This window comes from Chamaea fasciata, unplaced genomic scaffold (genome assembly GCF_029207755.1).
Source record: "Chamaea fasciata isolate MVZ Bird 193981 ecotype frontalis unplaced genomic scaffold, bChaFas1.0.hap1 SCAF_6, whole genome shotgun sequence".
Taxonomy (NCBI): Eukaryota; Metazoa; Chordata; class Aves; order Passeriformes; family Sylviidae; genus Chamaea; species Chamaea fasciata.
The window spans coordinates 60,806,585-60,828,963 of record NW_027094091.1 but is presented as its reverse complement, the minus strand read 5'-3'; the positions used below and the strand labels follow the sequence as shown (position 1 = coordinate 60,828,963).

Here is a 22,379-nt window from a genome sequence, read left to right as displayed (position 1 = left end):
CTGGGAAAACTTGTCACTTTGCATTATTTATCTTCAGGAACAGAGGTTCCAGATGATGAGTATTATGATGAGGATGACCACAATGAAGTTGTCCAGTATCTGTTGGATGTTGTAGATGAGGAAGCCCAGAACCTCTTAAATCAGAATAATGGAACTTCAGAGGCTCAGAGTCTTCTACATCTAAAGAAAGCTGCATCAGAAAATCATCTTCCAGGTAACACCAGCCATGAAAAAAGATCATCACTGACAGCAAAACACTCTGAAACAAGGTGCCAAGTAGGCAGTTGTTTTGTCAACAGGGAGAGTTGATTGACATTGATTTGATGTCTGAACTGGAAGTTTCCCAACTTGAACACAGACAAATAGTTGCTGTTTACCATGAATTTGAGATGCAATGTAGTAAGTGCAGTTCTGGTTTGAAAAACCTGAATTTTGCTTTAAGTAATCTGGGAAAATTATTCCTATTCTAGAGTTGTTTCTTGAGTGAAATTCCTATTCTTTAGGTTCCTGATTCTGCAGCTGCAGTCATGTTGGCGTGCTGAAGCATTTCAGCGTTTCATTTGTTTCAGATTGTACAACCTGGAAATGTGTTGAGATCTCTCAAAACCAAACAATTTACCAACCTGCTTTGGCTTTTGTAGAAAGACTGGCTTTTTTTTTCAGTACCTTCTTCTGACTGTACACCTTTCTTTTCCTTCCTTCCATCTCTTCAGTTTTACTTGTTACTAACTCAAATGTAGTGAGGAGTAGGATTTGTAGTTCCTTTGTGGTGTCACACTGTGTAGGCATGCTCCAAAAATTCAAGCAAGATGCTTGCTACTCCTGTAGAGATTCCTTCTAAAACCCAAGATAAAACTTCCAAAAATATAGTTAATTCAGGTCATGACTTCAAGGTCATTGGGTTATTGTAATTGGTCACTGCATTAGAAATCAGAGATCACTGAGGTTCTGGCTGTGCCAGGATCTCAGCTCAGGAATACCACTGGAGCTCCAGTACTTCCAGTTTCCTGTAGACTATCCTTCGTGAAGATGAGGATGAATTGAATCCATAGGATATGGCAGCAGGGTGCTTCCACAGCAGACGGATACAAGCCAGATTTTATCTGGCATGTGCTAATTGCATTTTGTTAATACAAAGAGTGAGTAGAATCCTGGTTTGGACCTACTTCTGGTCTAAATCTAACTGAATTGTAGAAAAACCACTGGGGAATGTGGTAACTTAGTACCAGCAGCCTGTCCAGCAGTTATTCTGTGACACAGATATTCTGTGCAACCTCACAGACCATGGCAGCTGTTCCAGTTATAAAATAAAGAAACCTAAAGTCTGATTATCCTATGCAGTAAGAGCTCTTTTCCAACATGCTGGTAGCAAAGGGCCTTAAGAAGTGTTTCTTGGTTATTCTGGCACCTGTATTCCCTGTCTTCTGCCAGACAGCTGGAACAGGATTCATGGCTGTGAGAGGGTGGCTCCTGGGCATTTTCTGGTGTGTTTATGCTGTATCCCCTGATTTTCCTGTTCACTAGAGATGAATGGAAGGGTGACAGAAGATAAGTCTGAGGACACAGACTGCGATGGGTCATCTTTACCTGAAGATTTTTCAGAGGTAGGATGGCAAGAAGCTGGCAGATGCTCTTTCAATCTTTTTCCTTATTGGCATAGAACTAGTGGAAATAGCATTACATGTCCTTTAAATGAGAACATCACTATATGTAGTAGCTTTAAATGGTGTATAAACATTTATTATTAAATAGCATATAATTACCAGAAATTACCTATATAAGAGAACAACGCATATAGTTATTTTACACTATCATATGAAGTCCATCAGCTTTTTTTTCTCCAAAAGGGTGGTAATAAACTACTTTGTTAATGCTACTTCAGCTTTTTAATCTAAAATATTTCAGTGATACCTGCTCAAAGAAGGGAAGCAGTCGTAGTGAAAACGAATGCTGTGTAGATTTTACTGTCCAAAATGTGGATTTGAAATGCCTTCCCCTGCTGCTTTTTTTCTAGGAGAAGTTCTTAGCTTGAATTACTTCTATATGTGGTTTACTCTGTTATTGTGTGTCTTGTTTTACATCAGTCACTGGATGCCTGGGGTTTGTCTCTTGTTTCGAATCAGCAGAACTCTGTCTCTCCAGTGCATCCTGGCTCTTGCAGCTTTCTGTCCAGTTAGTAGAGCTGAAAATCAAATCAGGAATCTGGCTCTGTGTCAACGTGCTCTAGGGAGAGCCACAAGTAAAATTGTCCCAGTATGGCAGTGGAAAAAAGCAAGTCAGCCTAAAATGTTTAATGATTTTGTAGAGTTTTTCTTGAAAGAAGGATGGAAATGCCTTCCTCTGCTGAGTCTTCACTGTCTGCTGAGGAAGATGTGGGTAGCAGTGTGTGTCATTTAGAGGTAGTGCCCTGTTATGTTACATATCCACAGTATAGGAACTGTGGCTTGACGGTTCTGAGGCAGAAGTTTTCACTATCAAGCTTACCTCATAAAGGGTTTCGAAGTATTAGAAACAAAAACAGCCAGCTGGGGAAAACTTAGGTGACTCTACTGCTGCTGTGAGTCAGGAATGATGTTAATACAGCTTTTTGGCCTTGTTACAGTAGAGTATCTTTCCAAGTGCTCAGTGTTCTCGTCCTCTGTTATTTTGGGTTAATGAGATGTCTAAAAGAGGAAAGTCTTCCATTATGTTCTGCTTTGAACTTAGTACCCTTCAGAAATAATCCCTGTAATTGTTAATTGCTTAAAATTTGCAGTATGTGAATGTTGCCACTATGTATTTTAATGCGTTTTGAAATACTGTTCTTCTAGCCAACACATGTAAATGGTTGTGAAGACTATTGTGAAGTAAAAGCTGTGCCAGAAAGGTAAGATTTCTTTTCTTGTGTTGCTTGAAAGCAAACCTGTGAAGTCTGGAAGTCTGAAGTGTAATATGTTGGAATGAGAGAAAAACAACAACAAAAAAAACCAAGAAACGACCCCCAAAACAAACCCAATAAAATATCTGTGCAATGTCTTGTTGAATTGTTCTCTTGGTCTGTTCCTTACTTAAAAATTTGTAATTTCCCTGACTACTAATCAGCCTTATGTGGTTTACTTATACGCTACTTTTATTTGTTCCTCTGATAACATGGTTGGAGCAAGTAACTGTGTTCAGATGTCTGCAAATAACATAATTTGCATTGTGCTAGCAACTTGGTACTTGGATGTAAATGATTGTAAAAAATAACTTTCAAGCAATGCTGTCTTCAGTTCAAATCTGTACAAGCTTCATTAGTGTTACATCTTCTGGTTTTGGACCACTGCAACTCAAGTGTAGAGTTCTTCTGCTCCATCAGCTCCCTTTTGCATGCCTGGGGGATGCTATTTTTTCCATGGAGCACAAAGCATATGCCTGACCAAGTTACTGGCTAGCTGTCCCTTTGAGCCACTTTGAACTTTGGATGTTCCCAAGGTTATTTTTCTTAGTGAAATAATTTCAGTCTAAGTGAAATTTCAGTGAAAATATATATGGTTTTATGTTGTTAGTATGACCTAAAATACTTAGTACATTCATCAGTATCTTCAACAAAGCTAGAAAACTTGCAATTGAAAATAGATACTGAAGAGTAGTGAATTGTATGAGTGGTACAAATCAGCTTTTATTTTGCTATTTAATTGCTTAGCCTTTGAAAAATAATTGCAGTGGTAGTAATTACTAGATTTGTATACTCCTGGCTCTTTTTCCACTGTTGCCTTTTTCAGATCCCCTTTGGGGATGTAAAAAAAAAAGAGAAGGGGCAAAAAAGTTAGGTTTTTTGAGATCACTGGTAGGGGTCCGGTCCAGAAATAATTGTAGCTATAAATTACTTTCTAGTGCGGTTTGTTGTTTTGTTTTGTTTTTTGGTTTTTTTTTATGACTAGGTTGCAAATGAGTTGGTTCTAGGTGTTCTTTTTTACTTCCATACCTTGTCCTCTTATAGATCCCCTCCACAGCCTTCCTTGAGCCAGGCAGATGAGGAGGAAATCACGTGGGGAAGCGATGAGCTGCCGATTGAATCAGTCAGCCAGGAACATGTAAATAAAGGCAAGGACATATAACATAATCAGTGGCAAACTTCAGGGTCACATTAAATAGACCAAAGTGAATTTTGAGATGTCAGGGATATGTTTTGAGGGTGTCATGGGGGGATTCTAACAGCCCAGCAATGCACTGGGAAGGATCTCTACATCTTTGTGTGGTAAGTGTGTGAATTAATAGGAATAAGTGTTGGCAACGTTTTGTCTGTAGTTATGGAAGAGCTGGGACCAGCTGAGATGCTTCCTTCCTCAGGATCTGTCTCACAAAAGCTGTAACAGTAAATATCCGTTTGACTGTGATTAGATTGATCTATCGTGTGGTTCACGTAGCAGCGCAGATTAAGCACTACTTTTGTCTGCACTGTCATTCTTCCAGTGCTGCTCAGTATGTCAGACTGGAACTCCGTGCAGTTTGATGTGTTTGGCAGAATTTAGTCTTCACTTTTTTTGAGCTAGCATTAGAAATGTCAGTTGCTGAAGTTCATATACAGCAGTCCTTTGCATTCATTAAAAGAAGAAAGGATAATCCATGTGATACTTCAGACTAAGTCAGTAGATTTAAGACACTTCTAATTGCAATACCAGGAAGATTTTAGGTTTATGAATTTTGTTGTGCTTCAGAGAAGCACTGAAGGCCTGATGGGAGGCAAGCTATATTGGGGAAAAAGGAGTCCTTCCAAGTGATAACTGTAAGATGTGCTATATACATGTTGAGTATCAGTGCTAAAAACAAGTCACAGGCTGTAATGTGGAGAGTTCTGAATTTACCCCTGTGTGTGTCCATTCATTTTTGTAGGTTATTGTGTGGAGAACTTACATTTAAAATGTACTTGAAGTTTGTTTCAGTGTATTTATTGGAAGTTCAGGAAAGCACTCCGTTTAGTTACTGGATTCATCAGAGATGATTTTGTGTTTTATTGGTTTTGCTAGTTAATTTGGTTTTGCCTGTCAGACTGAGAGGAGAGCTGTGTGTTCTCTCTGGGAGCATTCAAGAGAAAACAGGTAGTGCAGTGGTGAGCAGCAGCATGCAAATCCAACTGTGAGCTACAGTTTATGTTTCACTGGTTTTAGCTATTTATTTATATTTATATCTTCTGCTAGATTTCCCCCTAGTGACAGATGAAGAGATCTCTGCACTCCCTACTGTGAATGTGCTCCCTGGAGGCAAATATTCGGGAGCCAAATTGAAGTCAGTGATCAGGATGTTGCGTGGATTGCTGGAACAGGGAGTCCCTTCTAAAGAGATTGAAGTGAGTAACTATTTGTCCTTTAAAGTCCTTTTTCCCAGAATGAAACAAAAATAGAATGGCTAGATCATCACTGCCTTGAATACCACAGCTCTTTAATTGGAAGCTCAAAAGAGATGAAAAGACTTTACACCAAAGACTTCTCTCCCTTCTCCCACAAGCTGCTGAGAGATGAGATCAGTTGGAATTCAGTTCTTAAGTGTTTTTACCTCATTCTTGCTTCTGGAAAATTACCAAGTGAATACGATGTAAACAGGCATAGAGAAAGGCTGTGAAGTCCAGCTGCTGAATGTGGAACCAGTCTTTCCAAAGTCTTAAGTTAGCCGTGTTACATGATGTCTTTTTAGAGATAAAATATTTACTGGATATTAGGTGGGGTTTGGTTGGGTTTTTTTGGTGGGTTTTTTTGTGGTTGTTGTTGTTTTGTTTTGTTTTGTTTTGTTTGTTTGTTTGTTTGTTTGTTTGGGGGGTTTTGGGATTGGGGGGGGGTGTTAATTTCATTTTCTTGGCTGTGTGAAAGATTCCTTCCTCTGATATGCATGATTTTGCTTATCCACACTAGGATTTGATATTTAATTATTCTGTTTCTTAATGACTTGATAACATAACCGCTCTTACTATTATTACCAATCATCGCTTTCCTAATGCACATGTAATTGCTTCTTTGCAGAACCTTCAGGAGTTAAAACCTCTTGATCAGTGTTTGATTGGACAAGCAAAGGAGAACAGGAGAAAGAACAGATATAAAAACATACTTCCTTGTAAGTCCAAACTCATTTGAAATCCACAGTTGATATTCTGTCACCACCTGTATGCTCAGATGGGTTGGATCAGAGGTGGGATGGTTTGATTCCTAATCCTAGTAAGGATGAAAATAAAGCAAGCATTTGTAAAGCAGTTTAAGATCAGTGAACAATATACTACTGTGCTGTGGTAGGTAGGGATGGACGTTCACAGACTTTTCAGTTGTTTCAGCAGATCCCCTGTCTTAAACATACCGTCTTAAATGATATGTACATGTGGAACCAGACAAGGTTTTTCCAGTTTTACCCATGCAGCATTGGAAAACCAGACATGTGTACTATTGTCAGTAAATTTCCTGCCGTAAAATTCTGCTTTTTAGGTGTTGAGAAGTAAGAACTGACAGAGGTTAGTTCCATGTCAGAAAAACTCAACCTCTGTTTTCCAGAGTTGCTGCAGTTCAAATCACTTATCCCACCTCCCTGCTGATCTATATATCTCCTGCAAACATCTATTTCTTTATTGAAAGTACCGATCAGTGCCCTAAGTTAAGTATTTAAGTGATTTATTTCTTTTAAGGCAAGCTGTGGAAGGATTTGTAGAGATAAGTTCTGTGTGAGTGTGTAACGCTCAACACTGTATTGTGTGAAGGTCTGATGATGTGCACAGCTAACATGAGGTCTTTCTGTTGTGTGGGGATGACAGATGACACCACCAGAGTCCCTCTCGGGGTTGAAGGTGGATACATCAATGCCAGCTTCATTCGCATGCCTGTGGGGAATGAGGAGTTCGTTTACATTGCGTGCCAAGGACCTCTTCCTACCACTGTAGCAGATTTCTGGCAAATGGTTTGGGAACAAAACTGTACTGTGATTGCCATGATGACTCAGGAGGTCGAGGGAGAAAAGATAAAGTGTCAGCGTTACTGGCCAGATGTGCTCAATAAAACCACCATGATCAATGACAGACTGCGCCTCGCTCTTGTAAGACTTCAGCAGCTGAAGGGCTTCATCATCAGAGTGCTGGAGCTCGAAGAGATTCAGGTGAGTGAATCTAATCCTGCATGCTTGGAGTTTTTTCTGAGTGTTGCCATGTTTATCCTTATACTTCTGGCTTGCCTGCTTTCACTTGCACTGTCTACATCAAGAGGCAACCCAGGGCTTCTCCTCTTTGCCCGGTGATCTTTACTGGGCTGCTGTTCCTCACTGCAGCTTGTGCTGCTCTGTGACCTTTACAGGAGAAAGCATTTGGGCCAGGCTGTGATTTCATTACACAAATGAGACTCTGAATTTTGGCTCCCACTGGCCACAGAAACATATGTAGGGATATGAAATTGACTAATAATTCAGCCTGGCTTGTTGACTTCTCTGTGTGATCAGCTCAGTCTGCACAGTGAACCTTACACTTTTAAATTACTGACTAGTTATTTCCACTTTAGCTCTTGTTGTATTGAATTACAAAGCACCTTCACTGAGCAAATCCCTCTGTTCTGAGACTTTTCCTTGGGAACTCAATTTCTTTCTTTTTATTCTTGCCCCATGCTAAATGGTGGTGTTGTTTTTGAACCTCAGACAGGTGAAGTGCGGCACATTTCCCACCTGAACTTCATTGCCTGGCCTGACCACGACACCCCCTCCCAGCCGGATGATCTGCTCACCTTCATCTCCTACATGCGGCACGTCCACAAGTCGGGGCCCATCATCACCCACTGCAGCGCAGGCATCGGCAGGTCGGGCACCCTCATCTGTATAGACGTGGTCCTGGGGCTGATCAGCAGAGACCTGGATGTGAGTATCCCAGGGCGTGGGCTCAGTGGTGCTTCTGGCCTGCAGGAAATGTGTTCCACTGCAGTCTTTTAAAGAGTGTGCCATGCTGTTGGCACTACCATGTTCGTTTGTTGGTGATCCCAGATGGGGCGAGCTCTAACATCCAGTGGCTCTTGGGCTAGCTCAGGGAACCTCAGCAGCCTGGTGCCACTTGAAGTATGTTGCAGGGATATCTTCTGCTTCCCACGTGGCATGGGAAAAACGGTGTTGCCATGATGGCTTGGGCAGTTGGTGAAAGGGGTGTGTAAATTAACTTTTCCAGCACAGCCAGGGATTGCTTTTCAGGGTGATCCACAGGAGGGTGCTAGCTTCCTTATGTTTATGTCCTTCAGCAGCCTGGGGTAGCAAAACTGTGGTGAATTTGTAAGGAAGATGAGCTATCTCATGCCTAGCTCAGTGGAATTTCTAGGCACCCTCTGAATGTCTAAAACTCTCTTTCTGCACACTTGGCTTAGAGTGAGCAAGTACAGAAAGAACACAAGAGAAGGGGGGAGTGTCTGATGTAGGGCCACATCCAGATTGCCCAGTGACAGCACATGTTGGTTACCTACCAGACAAACACGGGCTGTATTCAATTATTTGTTTCCCTGCTAATGTACCTGATTCCATTGCCTGGTTTCATGCTGGGGATGTTTCTTTCTTCCGAATTTTTTGAATGTTTAACTTGCTGTTTGTTTTGGTAGTTCGACATCTCGGACCTGGTGCGCACGATGCGTCTGCAGAGACACGGGATGGTTCAGACAGAGGTGAGTCTGGATTCCCCAGGCGTTCACTGAACCATCTGAAGTGCCAGAGAACTTCATGATGCACACAGCAATTGCCTTTGCGCACTGCCATGTGACATTTGTGCCACAAGATTAAATCAGATGAGTAGCAGGATGTATTTAACATTTACTGACACAAGCCGTTTTTAACGTGCTATATTGTTTTGAACTGTGTTTAAAAAATTGTGAAAAGTCACAAAGTTGTCAAAAGTACGTCTTCAAAAGTATGTGTTTATAGAGGAAGTCAGCTAAGCTTTTTTGGCTTAAAGTTACATTATAAACTGAAGATAAGGCCTAACTGTAGCTGCTGTGAATCACTGATACTATCTGAGATGTCCTGAGATCTCCTTTGGGAAGATGTTCAGCCAGAAGTTCAATCTTTTAGGAATAATCTGGATCTAGAGCTAATTAACTTTAGAGATGGTCGTCACAAGGTCTTGTTAAAATCTGCGCTCTTTCTTAGAATGGGAAGGAATTGTTAAAAATGGTGTAAAAAAGCCCTGAAATCAAACCACTAAACTATCAGCCCCGTGCCCACCTCACACCCCAAAACATGTATCACCCCCTACACCTCTATCACTGAGATTAAGGTAAGAAGTTTCACTGTACTCTGAGCTCTCTATTAGTTGGCATTGATGCAAGTCCTTGAAATTCACTTGCTGTCTTCATTTCTACTTACGTAAAGTGCCTAATCTCCTTTAGGTGGTTTTGGTGTGAAAGGAGGATAAATGTCCCTTATGAGATATATCTTTAGTGGCAAAGTCATGTCTGTATTTGCCTTAAGATGAGGTTGTGTATTTTTCCACTGTGGCCTTTTTGGGGGGTTTTTTTGTTGTTTGGGGTATTTTGTTTTCTTTGGGATTTGGCAGTGGTGGTGGTTTTCTTATTTAATAGTATAATTAGTATTGAAAGTGCTGTGCAACTGTGAAGTGCAAGTGAGAGCACTTACGTGGTGCAGGCATTTTTCACATGTTCTGTAATTTCTTTTTCCTTGCAGGATCAGTACATTTTCTGCTATCAAGTTGTCCTTTATGTCCTGAACTATCTCCAGCATGAAGAACAACAGAGAGACAAATAAAATACTGAAGGAGAAGTGCATTTAAAATAAGGAAGCAAGGAGATTTGAGGGGCTCTGGAGCATTTTATTTGTCCTGCCAATAGTTTTCTAATCCCTTTCTTCAGTTGCTGTCCAATATCTTTTCTATAAAGTCTCTCCATCATTCCAAATAAGGTCTGTAGTTCTAAGGGAAAGGAACAGCTCATACAATGCCACTAGAATCTTCAGCCCCATGGATGCACATGTGAGAGTTTTGTATAACAATATTTAATAAAGCTGCATTTTTTTGCAGCTTCCTTAATATGTCATAAAATACTGAAAGAAAAAATATTTTAATTTAAAAAGAAAAGTAAAGAAGAAGAAAAAGTAATCCTATACTACTTCCTGCAGTTCTGCGACTGTTTTGGGGTTTTTGTTTCTTACAGGGTGGGGAAGTGGGAGGGATGAAGCAGTATTTTTATCCTGGCAAACTTTATTACAAAGACTAGTAAAATGTCTCTTTTGAAAGCTTGTTCATGGCACAGAATTTTTGCCCTTCTAGTATAATTACAGCTATTTTATAGAGGGTATCTTGAAATCAGCATTTAAGCTTTAAGAGATGCCTGTTAGCATAAGGATAGTCGTGAATGTTAACTGTATCACAGTTGATAATTTTTACTTCATAGAATTTCATGTACATATTTATATACTTTTACACACACACAAAAAAAGAAAAGCTGAATTATTGGGTGTCTAACCTTGTAATTGATTAGGCATCTCTACTCTGTAAATAAAAATATACCTAATGTACACTGATCACAGTGGGTCTGGGTATTTTCGTGTCCTTGTGACTGATTTTTCGTGGCCTGCCATGGCATAATTCCTTGTGGTTGCTGCCCTTAAGACATAAGGGCTGTGCACATTTTAACTTTTCAGTGTCCTGTTCTTTAGTACCTGTTTGAAAAATCTTGCAGAACCATGAGCTCCTTTCTGGAGAGTTTCCCCGATGTGGTGTAAGGAAGAGTTTATTTTCTCTCCCTCCTTGTTTTTCAGCACAGCTGGGCATTGGGACCATATAACTTTTTTTGGGGGGGGTGTGTTTGCACAGCCGCTGCAGTAATCTGACAACAATGTAACCTACTCTGCTTATGGCAACCAGGTTTGAGGTTGGAGACAAGATAGCAGATTCTAATTAGCTCAGTGGTTTAGTGATAATGTAAACAGTCAAAACTGTTCTGATAGAAAATTGTCATTTTAAGCTCTGTGGGAGCCCGGGATGGTGAATAAATGGTATCAGCCAACACATCAGCCTGCGGTGGTCATTCGAGGGCTTGGGCAATATTCCTGTCCCAGCAATCCTTGCCCGAGCTGAGGCTTTTGACTTGTGCTGTCAGGAAGGGTTTAAGAATGCCAATTAAACAGCATTCTATATTGAAGTGGTGGAAATAAGTTAGAGGCTGGTTATCATTCAAGGTTTTGACTCTTCAAAATAGTAGCCCTCAGTGTTCCAGTGTCCCAAAGCTGAGGCAATCGCTGCCTTGCAGTAGCATGAGTTAAAAAAGGAAAAGAGCCTTTTCCACTTGTCAGTAATACTGTGTATTTTATTCCCTCCAGCATAACAGCAAAACTGCATTTTTCATAGCAGCATAATTTGAGGAAGGAAAATTAATTCTGTGTAGATAGAAGCAGAGGCATGATTAACCATGCTGGCAGTATACCTATATGAAGGAGCTATAAATTGAAGACAGAAGATTTTCAGGATAACATTTGTGTACAGGCAAAGTAAGTAAACACAGCTAGTTAATACACTGCTGCTGCTTTCACATAGATACTGAATTCAGAGGATTTGGGCATGTCTGGGTTGTAGAAACAAAAGAAGTGTTATGGTAACCAGACAGTACAGTTAAGGCAGTTAAATTGTTTTTTTAACTGTTTTCAGGTACATGCCAAGCAATGTAGAAACAGGAAGAGATTTTGTATAGCATGCTGCATGGAGCCAAGTACAGCACAAACAGTTTGCATCAGATTACAGCTTATGGAAAACACAAATCAGTAAGAGTTTCCAGATTTTGCTGCTTGTCCTCACAGATATGATGATGATCTGTGGTATGCTGTGTTATACCCAATTTCCTTTTAATGGTGGACGTATGAAAAAGCAGAGGATAACTAACTTGACCTAACCTCCTCTCCCTCAGAAAAAGGACAAACACACGCACACACAAATGAAAAAAGCAGAGATATGCACAAAAACAAGAAGCACATGTGCACACACAAAGCATTGAGGTGTTCCTGTGAAATCATGCGTCTATGGTGAAAGGTGGCATTGGCCTCTTTTGAGAAGTGCTCTGAATTTCTTTGGGTTTTTGTCTCAGTGCTGAGAAATAGAATATCGAATGAAGATTGAATGCTCTCTAGTCTGACACTTTCTGAGAACACTGGAAGGTTGTCAGTTTTCTGGTAAGCTGGTGGAACTTCCCCTCTGTGACACCTGATGTGATCAGTTTGGTTGAAACAGACCCCACAGCTCAAAACTCAGTACAAGAAAATGGGTGTGCTTATGCAGTGGCATGGCTTAAACTTGGTTTCTGTGGAAAATCTGGTTGAAAATATGCACCAATGCTCATCTTTTTCTTCGAAGGATTAGATTATTTAAAATCCTTACGCCCCCTTTGGAGAAATGAGAAGTAAAATTATTAAGAAGCCTAGTTCCTTGAAAGGAAAATTGCTGTGTGCTTTCTTACTATGCTGACTATATGATTTGCAGGGGCCAAAAATCATGAGAGGCTTTTTATTTTTTTTATTTTTTTTTTTTTAGAACTGGGATGCCTTGCTGAGTAAGCATCCAGGACATGCTCCAGCTGAAAGGGATTTTCCTTTATATAGGTATCTGATTTTAAGCAGGAAGTTTACCAGACTAGGGAAAAAACATATATAATCCATTATAGTTCTAATTAAAGAACTGACCCTGTGTGTTAAGCCAAGAGAGAAAGGATCCTTTTGTTTTTCCAGCCAGAATTAGCTGACAGAAGCACAAACACTTTACCACATAAGCAGCCCAGTGCCATTAGTAGTTTATTGTATCTTTGTTTTCCTTGCTGGTCTTTGCCTACAAGAGAAGGGCAACAATGGAGGGATTCCAGGTGCTCCTTGGAAACTTTTTGAGGGTTTGATACTGTTGTTACTTGAATGCTTCTGGGCAGCCTCTTTCCTTTCAACTGAAGTCCTTCTAAAACTACCCGTGTGGGGAAAAAAAGAACCATCATCTGGGCGGAAGTTTGAATTTGTGACATCCACTGATAGACAAGCCAGGACATTACTTGGGGCGAACACCAAGTGGCTTGTGGATACTGGCACAGATGAAATGGGGAATCTGTCCTGTGCTGCCTTCTCAGTGCAGTTGATCTCAGGGGCAAACTCAGGGAAATGTTACTCAGCATTTAAGCAGCTTCAAGAGGGCAGTGTAGCAAGGGCTCTGAATATTGAGAGTGTTCATTTGCCAAATATTCATTCAGAGAATGACATTCTTCTGGCTGAGCAAAGTGGCAAATAAATGAATGAACGAGACAGCAGAGAAGAAAAGGCCAACTCAACACTGGGAAAGAAAATGCTGACAAAAAGTGGCTGATACAAATAAATGCTTTATTGGATATACTGCAAAGACAATGAAGAGCAGACTTACACATATATGATAACAAGCTCCCATGGCACATGGTTCTGAGTAAAGTTTGTTGCAAACTGGAGCACAGTCACTGGGTTGGAACTGGAGGTAAACTAAACTTCTGGATTCTGTCTTTTGGAAAACTCCTTCTGGAGTTCCCATTCAATTTCAAGTGGCCTGTCCAGTGGAGTGTTGACTGATGAAGGTGTGATATTTGACAGTGGTGAATCTTCTGGGCATTGGAGAATTTGTGGAGTGGTATGTTTCACACCAGCCTCTCCCATGAGAGAGTGAGGGTGAAAATGACCAGTTGTGTCTGAGATTTTGGCGTATATAGATCTCTTGCAGTTACACATCTTGGTCCATCCATGTCAGCTTCTGATGAAATTGATAATAGCCATCATGCAGAGTCTTGAATTGCTGTGGACATGATGACTGAATTTCCACTGCTGCTTTGGGTAACCAAACAAACAAAAAGGCAGAGCACCACATCCTGTGGCTGACATTCAGACCTCAATTTGAACATCACTTCTTGGGCTTAACTCCTTGTATTTTGTGTTGGCCAGCCCAGTGGGCTCTGCAGGGAACTTTTGCTTCTTAATGAGATGTTAGGAAAAGGGTGGTTGGTTTTGTTTTAATTAAGTGCTGGGAAGATCTTTCTGGCTATGAGAACATGACTTGAAGGATAAATCATTGGACTGGAAGCAGATTTAATTGCTAGTTTCCTCAGGTGGGTTCTAGGAAATTAATTTCATCTTCCTCGTTGTACTGTGATGACCTCTATAGTCAAAAATTTTCTCTGGTAGGGCTCTGTAACTTCAGTACAGTAGCCAGATTCCCAAACAAATGATTATCTCTAAACAAGTTAACTTGGTCACAGATGTAGCCCGGTATTCAGTAACAAGGAGCTTTGGATGGTCTGTTTTGCCTTCTCAGCTCTCTTTAAAGTCAGACTGGATATTTCTGCACTATCCTCAAGAAAGATAAACTGGGATATCTCATTAAAACCCCCTCAAGTTACTGTTCATTCCTTGAAGTCTTGTCAGAGGTGGAACTCAAAATTTCAGTAAAGGAACTTGATTTTGGTTTCACCTCTAACATTGTTGAGTTTCAGGCCAAGCCCACTGAAATTGGAGTGTGCTGAGCATTTGGTGTGTAACAACTCTCTGTCTCCTTGAGGGGGGTAAGCCAAATTTGATGTGCTGAGCAAGCCTGCAGTAGGCTTTTGGAAGCTGGACAGGGTTAGAGGATAAAGCAAGAGAGTTCTTGGCTATGCACTGTAGAATGGGGTCACTTTCTCCACAGTTCCTTTGGCACTTGTCAAGGAAATGAATTTTCTCTTGTCAGACATTTGTGGGTTTAAAAATACCCTGGCCTTGATTGGTATTGTGCTGGGGAGTGCAGCAGAACTTTCCTTGCATTTCCTTGTATCGCCTTTGTGTAGCCTACTGCTGGATAGAAAATGAAGACATCCCATAGGGCATGGCCCCCACAGTTGTGGGTTTCTTGTGTTCAAATCTGTCTTTAGATTCTGCAGTGTTCAGTACAGTCTTAGTACGTGACAAGGCTTTTTTAAAGTCAGTTCTTCTAACAAGGAATAATAATGCCTCAAAGAACAGTGACATCTGACCTGGTAATTAAAATAACTGGTCTGGGTCATCTTGATGCATCCAGGAGAAAAATGTTCATTTACACTAAATGAAATGATAAGTAAGTTCAAGTCCATTTATCCCCTCAATGTCTTTAACAGATGCTGAATGCTCTGAAGCAGAGGTGACACTGCCTGGCTCCTCCTAAAGCTGGCTTTTGGTATAATGACGCAAAGGCAGCATTCCCAGTTCTGCTATGAAAAGATTATCACGCTGATGCTACAGATAACAGGAGAGTGAGTGGTTATCAGGAGGCATTTCCTCAATGGTAGTGTTCCTAGAGCACTGCCAGTCTTCCCATCGGCACAATCTGCTCCTGTTACCCAGTCTCATAATGGAAATAATTCCCTGAAGCACAGCTACCTGCTTTGCTTTTCTCAGGGAATCATAAAGCACAAGGTTAAATTTAGGCAGGAGTTATGTGACCCCTGCAAGATTTTCCATTCATATGATAATTATTCTGCATTCATCCCCTTTCTGTAACCTGCTTTTTCATGCACAGCTGCATTTTTTTTCCCCAGCAGAGCTTAAATTTTGTTTTGTTTGTTTCAAATCCCTGTATCACTGTAAGAATTCAGCAATTCTGTCTGCTGTGATAAGTCCTTACCATGACTGCTTTGTGCTCCCAGCAGCTCAGGCTATTTGTCTTGGGCCTTTTGGTCCTGGAACTTTGGATTTAAACTCCTTGTCTAGCGATGTGTAGCCCTGCCATGTTGATGGTTGCTTAGAAGTCAGCATTTTCTCAGCACAGGATTCAACAGAAACATTTGCCTAAGTGGGATTTGTGTGAACAGCCACATGGGTGTACTTCTAGGGAGGGTTACCTTACTTACCTCAAGAACACGTACCTTCTTCACCCCCAAATCACTTTATCTTTTTTCTTTCTCTTTTTATCACTTTCTTGTGAGAGAGACATTATTTACATGTCTCTTGGGTGACCAGAGACATGTAAATATTTATTTACATGTCTCTTGGGTGACTCAATGATTTATAGCACATAGGGATAATGCAGTTTTCAGAACTTGCTTTCTGAATTTGGGCATGGTATCAGAGGCTCCTAGTGATACAACAACCTTCTTTTGCACTCCAAGGTTATGGAACTGGGCAGAAAACAAGTGCAACCAAGGGAAACACGTAGGTACCTTATCATTCAAGACCTGCTGGCTTCCCTTGCACGATTTATTGTGCAGTCTGACTGTGTCATGTTGTCCAGTTGTCTCATTCACTTTATTTTTTGAGATTTGCCAGTGTTCTTGGCCCTGGGTGTGAACACAAATCAGCACCTGACATGAGAAATTTTTCACATTATGTATGTGGAGAGGTAGATGATGTTACATTCCAGTTAGTTTTTGTAAAAATTCACCTTCAAGCCCAAAGGAGCTCAGCATAGCTGAAAGAGGTGAATAGAAAGAGGTGAGTTCCACTAAGGGCATTTCAAAATGTTCCCCTTCCTCTGGAACATAAAGTTGCCTCACTCACTGTGTATGAATCAGCTTATCCAGGAGAGGAATCCAAAAGGGAATTGTGCCGAGCAATCATAATTCTAACAAAGTCCTTAGGAAGGCTCTAGTCAAAGTGAAATGTTTATTTTAAAACATCCTCTGTCTAGCTCTTGCCTTGGTCTTTCAAGCAGCTTCTGTGACCTTACACTTGTCCTTGTTGAACTTCATGGGGTTCATGTTAGCCCAAGTAACCCATAATACCCACTCTTCCAGCCTGTTCAGGTCTTCCTGCAGGGTGAGTCTCCCTTCTGAAGCGCCTGTTTCCCCTCTTGGCAAACCTCATCTGGGTGCACTTGGTCCCATCATCCGGATCACTTGTGAGGATATTAAGCAGTGCTGGGCCCAATATCGATCCCTGTTGGACCCCACTTGTGACAGGTCACCAGCCTGAAGAGGAGCTGTTTACCAGCACCTCCTGGGTGCTTCCTGCCAGCCAGTTCCCCACCCACTGCACAGACCACTTGTCTAGACCATGATGTATCTGTTTGTCCAGGAGGAGGCTGTGGGAAACCATATGGAAATCCCTGCAGAAATTCAAACAATGTTCCGCCGCCTGCCGCACTTGGACCGAGCAGTTCCTTTGCCACAGAAGGTGATCTGCTCTGTCAAGTACAATTTGCCCTTGGTGAATCCATCCTCAATTTTCCCAATCCTCTGCTTTATTTTTCTTGTGGTATCCCCCAGGAGGATTTCTTCAGTAACTCTCCCAGGAACTGAAGCATAACTTGGTTGCAAAAGCATTTGTAACTTGGGGAAATGCATCAGGTTAAAAATGCCCACGCAACTGCAAATCCGTGCGGCATCAGTGTGGTTGAAAACCTGACCCTGTCAAAGGCGTTTGCCAAACTTGTAGATTGTTTAGTGAAATCTGGATTTTACTGCTGTCTGCTCACATGCTTTCTAGCTGTGTTAAGATGAGTTGGCAGCAGAGCAGGCTTCCCTCGCACCCTGTTCAGTCACATGCGTGTGTGCATCTCCATCTGCTCAGGTGTGGGCACCTCACAGTGCAAGGTCCGTGCTTTGGCTGAGGAAACCTCTCCTTCTGTGGCTTCTGTGGTCTCTCACCTGGTGTTAAAGCCATGACCTAGAGGTCAGCTGCTTCATCTAATCATCAAAGCACCTGTGCTCCTGTTTCATCTCAGTTGCCCTAAGTGGGTTGGTTCACGACACTTCACATAAAGCTCCTGTAGCCCGGACGCCTGCCAGAAGTTATTTTCCTCCCTCAGGAGTATGACATGCTGCAAATTAATGTCACAAAATGAAATGCAAACATTTTCTGTCCTATTCCTTCTTGTTGGAGACTTGGCTTCTGCTAAGGTGATCTTGCACCTAATTAATCAAGACTTCTTTAACATGTTTCCAGGCAGGATTTGCTTCTTCCAAAGTCTTTATTGAACAGGGCTGCACAGCACACCCGTGGGCCAGGCCAGGCCTCATGACAATGATTTTGATGCCATCAGTTCTGCTCTTCTGTGAACCAAAGACAAGTTTGGGGCAGACAGGATGATGAGATATAGATGGTGGATATTGTGAGTGAACAGCATTGTAGGAGTGAGTTCACCCCCTTTGCATACACCAAAGCAAGGGGAGGGGTTTTTTATATTTACTGGGATGAGCCAAAATGGTGCCAGCTGTGTAGTGGCTGAAACTTAGCTGTGTCTGAGGACTCTTCTTGTTGGAACTGCCCTTACAGTGACATGAGGAGCTTCATTGCTTCAAGATCCTTCCCCTTCTCTTTCCTCCTTGCTTCCTGAACATTGCTGCTTTGAATTTTTATCCGGTGCTACTTTTTAATCTATAGCTGTCTTTTTAATGTTTGTTTTTTCTCTTCTCCCCCTTTTCATAAATGTTGACATTCATTGGAGGCCTGTTTGGTTGTCTAAAGGGAGGGCCCTAACAGCACATTTATTCTTAAAGTTGAACAGAATATCCTGGAGCCAGTAGCAGTAGCCTCGTTTGTCTTGCTCTTGGCCAAGCCTGAGGTTCACTTTAGGAATTTCAGCATCATTGCTGGAAGATGGGGAAAATTGATCTCTTGGTTCTCCCTTTCTTAGCTCCATATGATCCACGTTTGGCTTGTGTGTTTAGGAACACTGTCAGTGACTGCCACTTGGACATTCCAGGCTCTGTGAATAGCATGTCCCTGAAGATCTCGAGCCAGTGTCCCTCATGCAGTTGCAGCTGAGTTCCCTGTGAGGAATGCTGAAGAGCTCAGCAGAGATGCTGGCTTTGGCAGCTGCTTGTACCTTGAAAAACCTGCCATGAGAGCCAACATCACATGGCAGTTTCCACTGCCTTCCAGTTCCAGACAGGCGAGTACTAAATAAATTTTGTTGTTTCTTGACAGTTACGGCAAAATTCTGCAAACATTCATTATGATCTATTAATGAGTGTGTGCAGCTCTAAAAGGTCTCTCTGAAACCAAAATAAGTGTTTACAAGATAATTCCCAGCATTTACAAGCTTTTCCCGAGCTCAGCTTCTTGAACTGTGTGTTTGATGCAGAAATTGTGCCTCAGCCTATCAGTATTGGGAATCATGTGTGGAAAAAGCTGTCAACCTAGTATACATCAAAAATTCAAATGATTTGCTGCCTCGGGTAGACAATCTGTTCTTTAGGTTCCTAAATCTAACCTTCCCGTTGTGTAGTCCTTCACTGAACATAATCATAACTGAATGATGATTTAGACTGCCAGGGAGAACGTAGGGATACACACAACTCTGAAAATCTCTGTGGGAGTGTTGGGGGTGAGTATCGTGTATTTTAATTTTGCAGTACAAAGTTGTTTTGCGGAGTTAATTTAAAATGAAGATTTTGGATATAACACACACAAACCTAAATGCAGAGTGTGCACCCACAGACACACATCAAAGGAGGAAATAGATGTTTAGATTTCTTTTTTTGTTCACTGTACCGATTACTGGAATGACTTGCTGCTTTGGAAACTGAAGATTTTTCATGTTTGCTTGCTTGACTTTTCCTTTTTCCCACTGTTGACTCCAAGGAAGCATGTTTTGGGTTGGCTTTTTTGACTCATGAAGCAAAGCTTGGGTGGCATCTATCGTGTATGATGTGCTGCTCTTTTGTAAAAGGGAGGTTGAATATCTGCTTTTTCTCTTCTAGAGAAGCTGACCCAAACTGAGGTTTCATAATGGATTTTACAGACATGAAGAACAGTGGCAATAACTAGGAATTAATTTGTTGAAATCTTGGCTTCCCAGGTGCTGTGACAAATGTCAAGATGGTGTAAACAATACAATCCCACCCTCAATGCAAGAATTGTAGGCACTGAGTGGAAGGAGTTTTAAATCTAACAAGCTGTCTTTTACCAAACAATTGATGCCTTTTGTGACTTGAATCTGTTGAGAAATGATCAGTGCTGGATGCTGGGTCTCAGTGGGACCCTCATGCAGATGTAGTGCTTAGGGTACAGTGCTTGCAGGAACAATTATTTGGAAGTTTGGACAATGAGGGTTTTACACACATATAACTTACAAAATTTATTATTCTGTCTCTGCTCAACCCCCCCAATTTTTATGCGGTTTCCATTTGTTTCTCGTTTAGATTTTTACAGCTGCCAGTGTGCTCTACCCTCATACCGCCTGCTATCACTCTCCAAAGTACATCTAACTTTTTTTGTTGTTTTTTTGGAGCTACATCAGCAAGGAATGAACCTTAACTTGTGAAAGTTTATAGGCTTTATGGAAGATTTAAAGGCATTCTGAGTGATAAGTGAGTAATGCCAAGTAAGATGATGGAAATTGTTCCTGTTGGCTGCCAAAAAACCAGTAGGGTGTAGCCTCTAGTACAGTCTGGTGCCTGCAAGAAGTTTTGTTGTTTTATTTTTTTTAGATGTGTTTTCTTCAATTTAGATATTGAGAGATGAAGGGTTGTTTTCCTCTCTTCCTGGAAAAGTTTGATTCCTAACATCTGTAGAGCAACTACTTACAAAACAGACTGTACCCAAGTTAGTCTTCTGTGTCAAAGTCAACATATCCTTTTGGTTGTAATCTTCCCTTCCCCTTTTTTCAGTGTTGTACTCAGCTGTTCCTTTCCTTTGCCCTGAGGCTCCTTTAATCTCACTGTAGCTACACCATGTGGGTTAGACCCAGTGAAATCCAAGCACTTTCCAGGATATACCCAGCGAGGATGTGCTCCTGGCAGTCAGCTTTAGTTCTGGAAAGTGCTATGGTTAAGGAGGTGCAATAAAACAAGTCTACAGGGAACTGCTTTGCTGAATCAGGGTTAGCAGAGAATTTTGCTGCCTCAGCCTTCTTCAGACTCGTCATTTCTCACAGCTTCATTTTCCTTGTTGAACTGGGTTTTGTGTGTGCTTGCCTAGATGGGTTTCTGAGTTTTGCTCACTTTCCAACTCAACTTTGGAGGCAGGGGCTTGAGGATGAGATTTCCCAGCTCCTCCAAATATGTGAAACTCTTGAAACCCTGTCCATTATGGTTGTAGTCCTTGTTTTACAGCAGCAACGCACGCATTTGTAGTGTGGCTGGGCTCCTTGCCTACTGGTGGGGAAAGACACAAGAGAATCAAGCCCTTGGCAGGTTTGTGTAGGGTTTGGGATTGCCAGAACACAAGCAACTCTGCAGGTGTGCAGCCTCTGGCTCTCTGTAGAGTTAGCAGGGAGATGCAAGGCAGAAGGACACTGTCAGCCAGAGGGGCTCGGGGGTCAGGGATTGTTCTACCGGGCTGGGGCAGCAGAGCCTTTATGGAGCAGGCTCCTTGCCTTCTGACCTGGTGCAAAAGTGCCCTTTGCAAGTGAAAGGCCACCCACGGCTCCCTCAGGCCGGGAAACACAATATCCAATGGACCCTTTTCACCTCCAAATGTGAAGGACTCCTCAGCGGCAATAAATGGCAGCGGTAAGATGGATTTCTTGTCAACAGAGCTGGGAGAACACATGTTAATTAAAGGACAGCAGTGACTCTTCAAGAGTGAAGGTAAGGGGGCGTGTCTGTTTAAAAACCTGATGCAGTGCGGTGCAATGAGATGCTTTGAACAGCGTGGTACGAGCATGAATTTGACCTATTTCTGTGTATAAACAAATACATGTTTTACTTTACAGCAAATGTATTTCAGGAAAGCTTACTGACCATGTCTTTATTCTAATGATTTTACTATTTCTTGGTGTTATGGGTTTTTTTTTTTTTAAATGCATCCCTTCTTCCTTGGTGCTCTGTGCTTGATTAATTGTTTCACAATGCCACAAGCTTCTGGCATTTGTCCCACAAACTTAATGAATTATCATACCTTTATTAGTATAATGTCATGTTCTATTTTTTTTTCTGGAGTTAAGGGATGCTGCATTCCCCTTCCTGGACCAACACTCGGTTATGGCCAGCACTGTTCGTGGTGAGCAAAGAGATACTTCCTTCCAGAGGCCCTGCTGTAGATAATTTTTGCGGCAATGTACCAGTAGCTGCACCTTATCTCGAAATAATTGTTGCTTCATGCTTGAAACTGTTGGTAGTCGGGCCTTTTCAGGAGTCCAGAATTAAGTAGCAATGGCATCCAGGCTGCCTGTACACTTTTGTTTGTTTTTTGGTTGGATTTGCATTTCTGTGAATGTTTAAATCACAAACCTAATCTCTGGAGAACCCCATTCTCATACAATTCATGGATAGATACGAATGGATCTTCAAATATTGTATACAGCTTAAATACCATTTGGAACGATGATCACCTGCAGGAAGCTTTTCCTGATAGCTTTTTAAGACAGAGTGCTCTGTAGTTGCACTGCTGAGCTTATGATGAGCTGAAGAGTACAAAGAGCTTATTTTATTGATTTGTTTTGTTTGCATTTTACTTAGTGGAGACATTTTCCTTCATTTTGCAATACATCTTACAAAAAGGGGGAAAGGGGGAAATTTGTACCCCTGATCAGT

General features: G+C 41.5%; 1 protein-coding gene across 8 annotated transcripts in view; it reads left to right on the top strand.

The window, feature by feature from the left end:
- The window catches only part of PTPN13 (protein tyrosine phosphatase non-receptor type 13), a 111,812-nt gene extending 101,324 nt beyond the window's left edge, over positions 1-10,488 (top strand). For all 8 annotated transcript variants that reach the window (XM_066186572.1, XM_066186571.1, XM_066186573.1 and 5 more), the window contains 10 exons: positions 38-214; positions 1,525-1,604; positions 2,811-2,866; positions 3,962-4,065; positions 5,160-5,308; positions 5,976-6,066; positions 6,752-7,089; positions 7,618-7,833; positions 8,556-8,618; positions 9,634-10,488. In XM_066186572.1, coding sequence (XP_066042669.1) covers positions 38-214; positions 1,525-1,604; positions 2,811-2,866; positions 3,962-4,065; positions 5,160-5,308; positions 5,976-6,066; positions 6,752-7,089; positions 7,618-7,833; positions 8,556-8,618; positions 9,634-9,714 — 1,355 coding nt within the window. In that variant the 3' untranslated portion in view covers positions 9,715-10,488. The remainder of the gene's footprint in view (positions 1-37; positions 215-1,524; positions 1,605-2,810; positions 2,867-3,961; positions 4,066-5,159; positions 5,309-5,975; positions 6,067-6,751; positions 7,090-7,617; positions 7,834-8,555; positions 8,619-9,633) is intronic.
- The last annotated feature ends 11,891 nt before the right edge of the window (positions 10,489-22,379 follow it).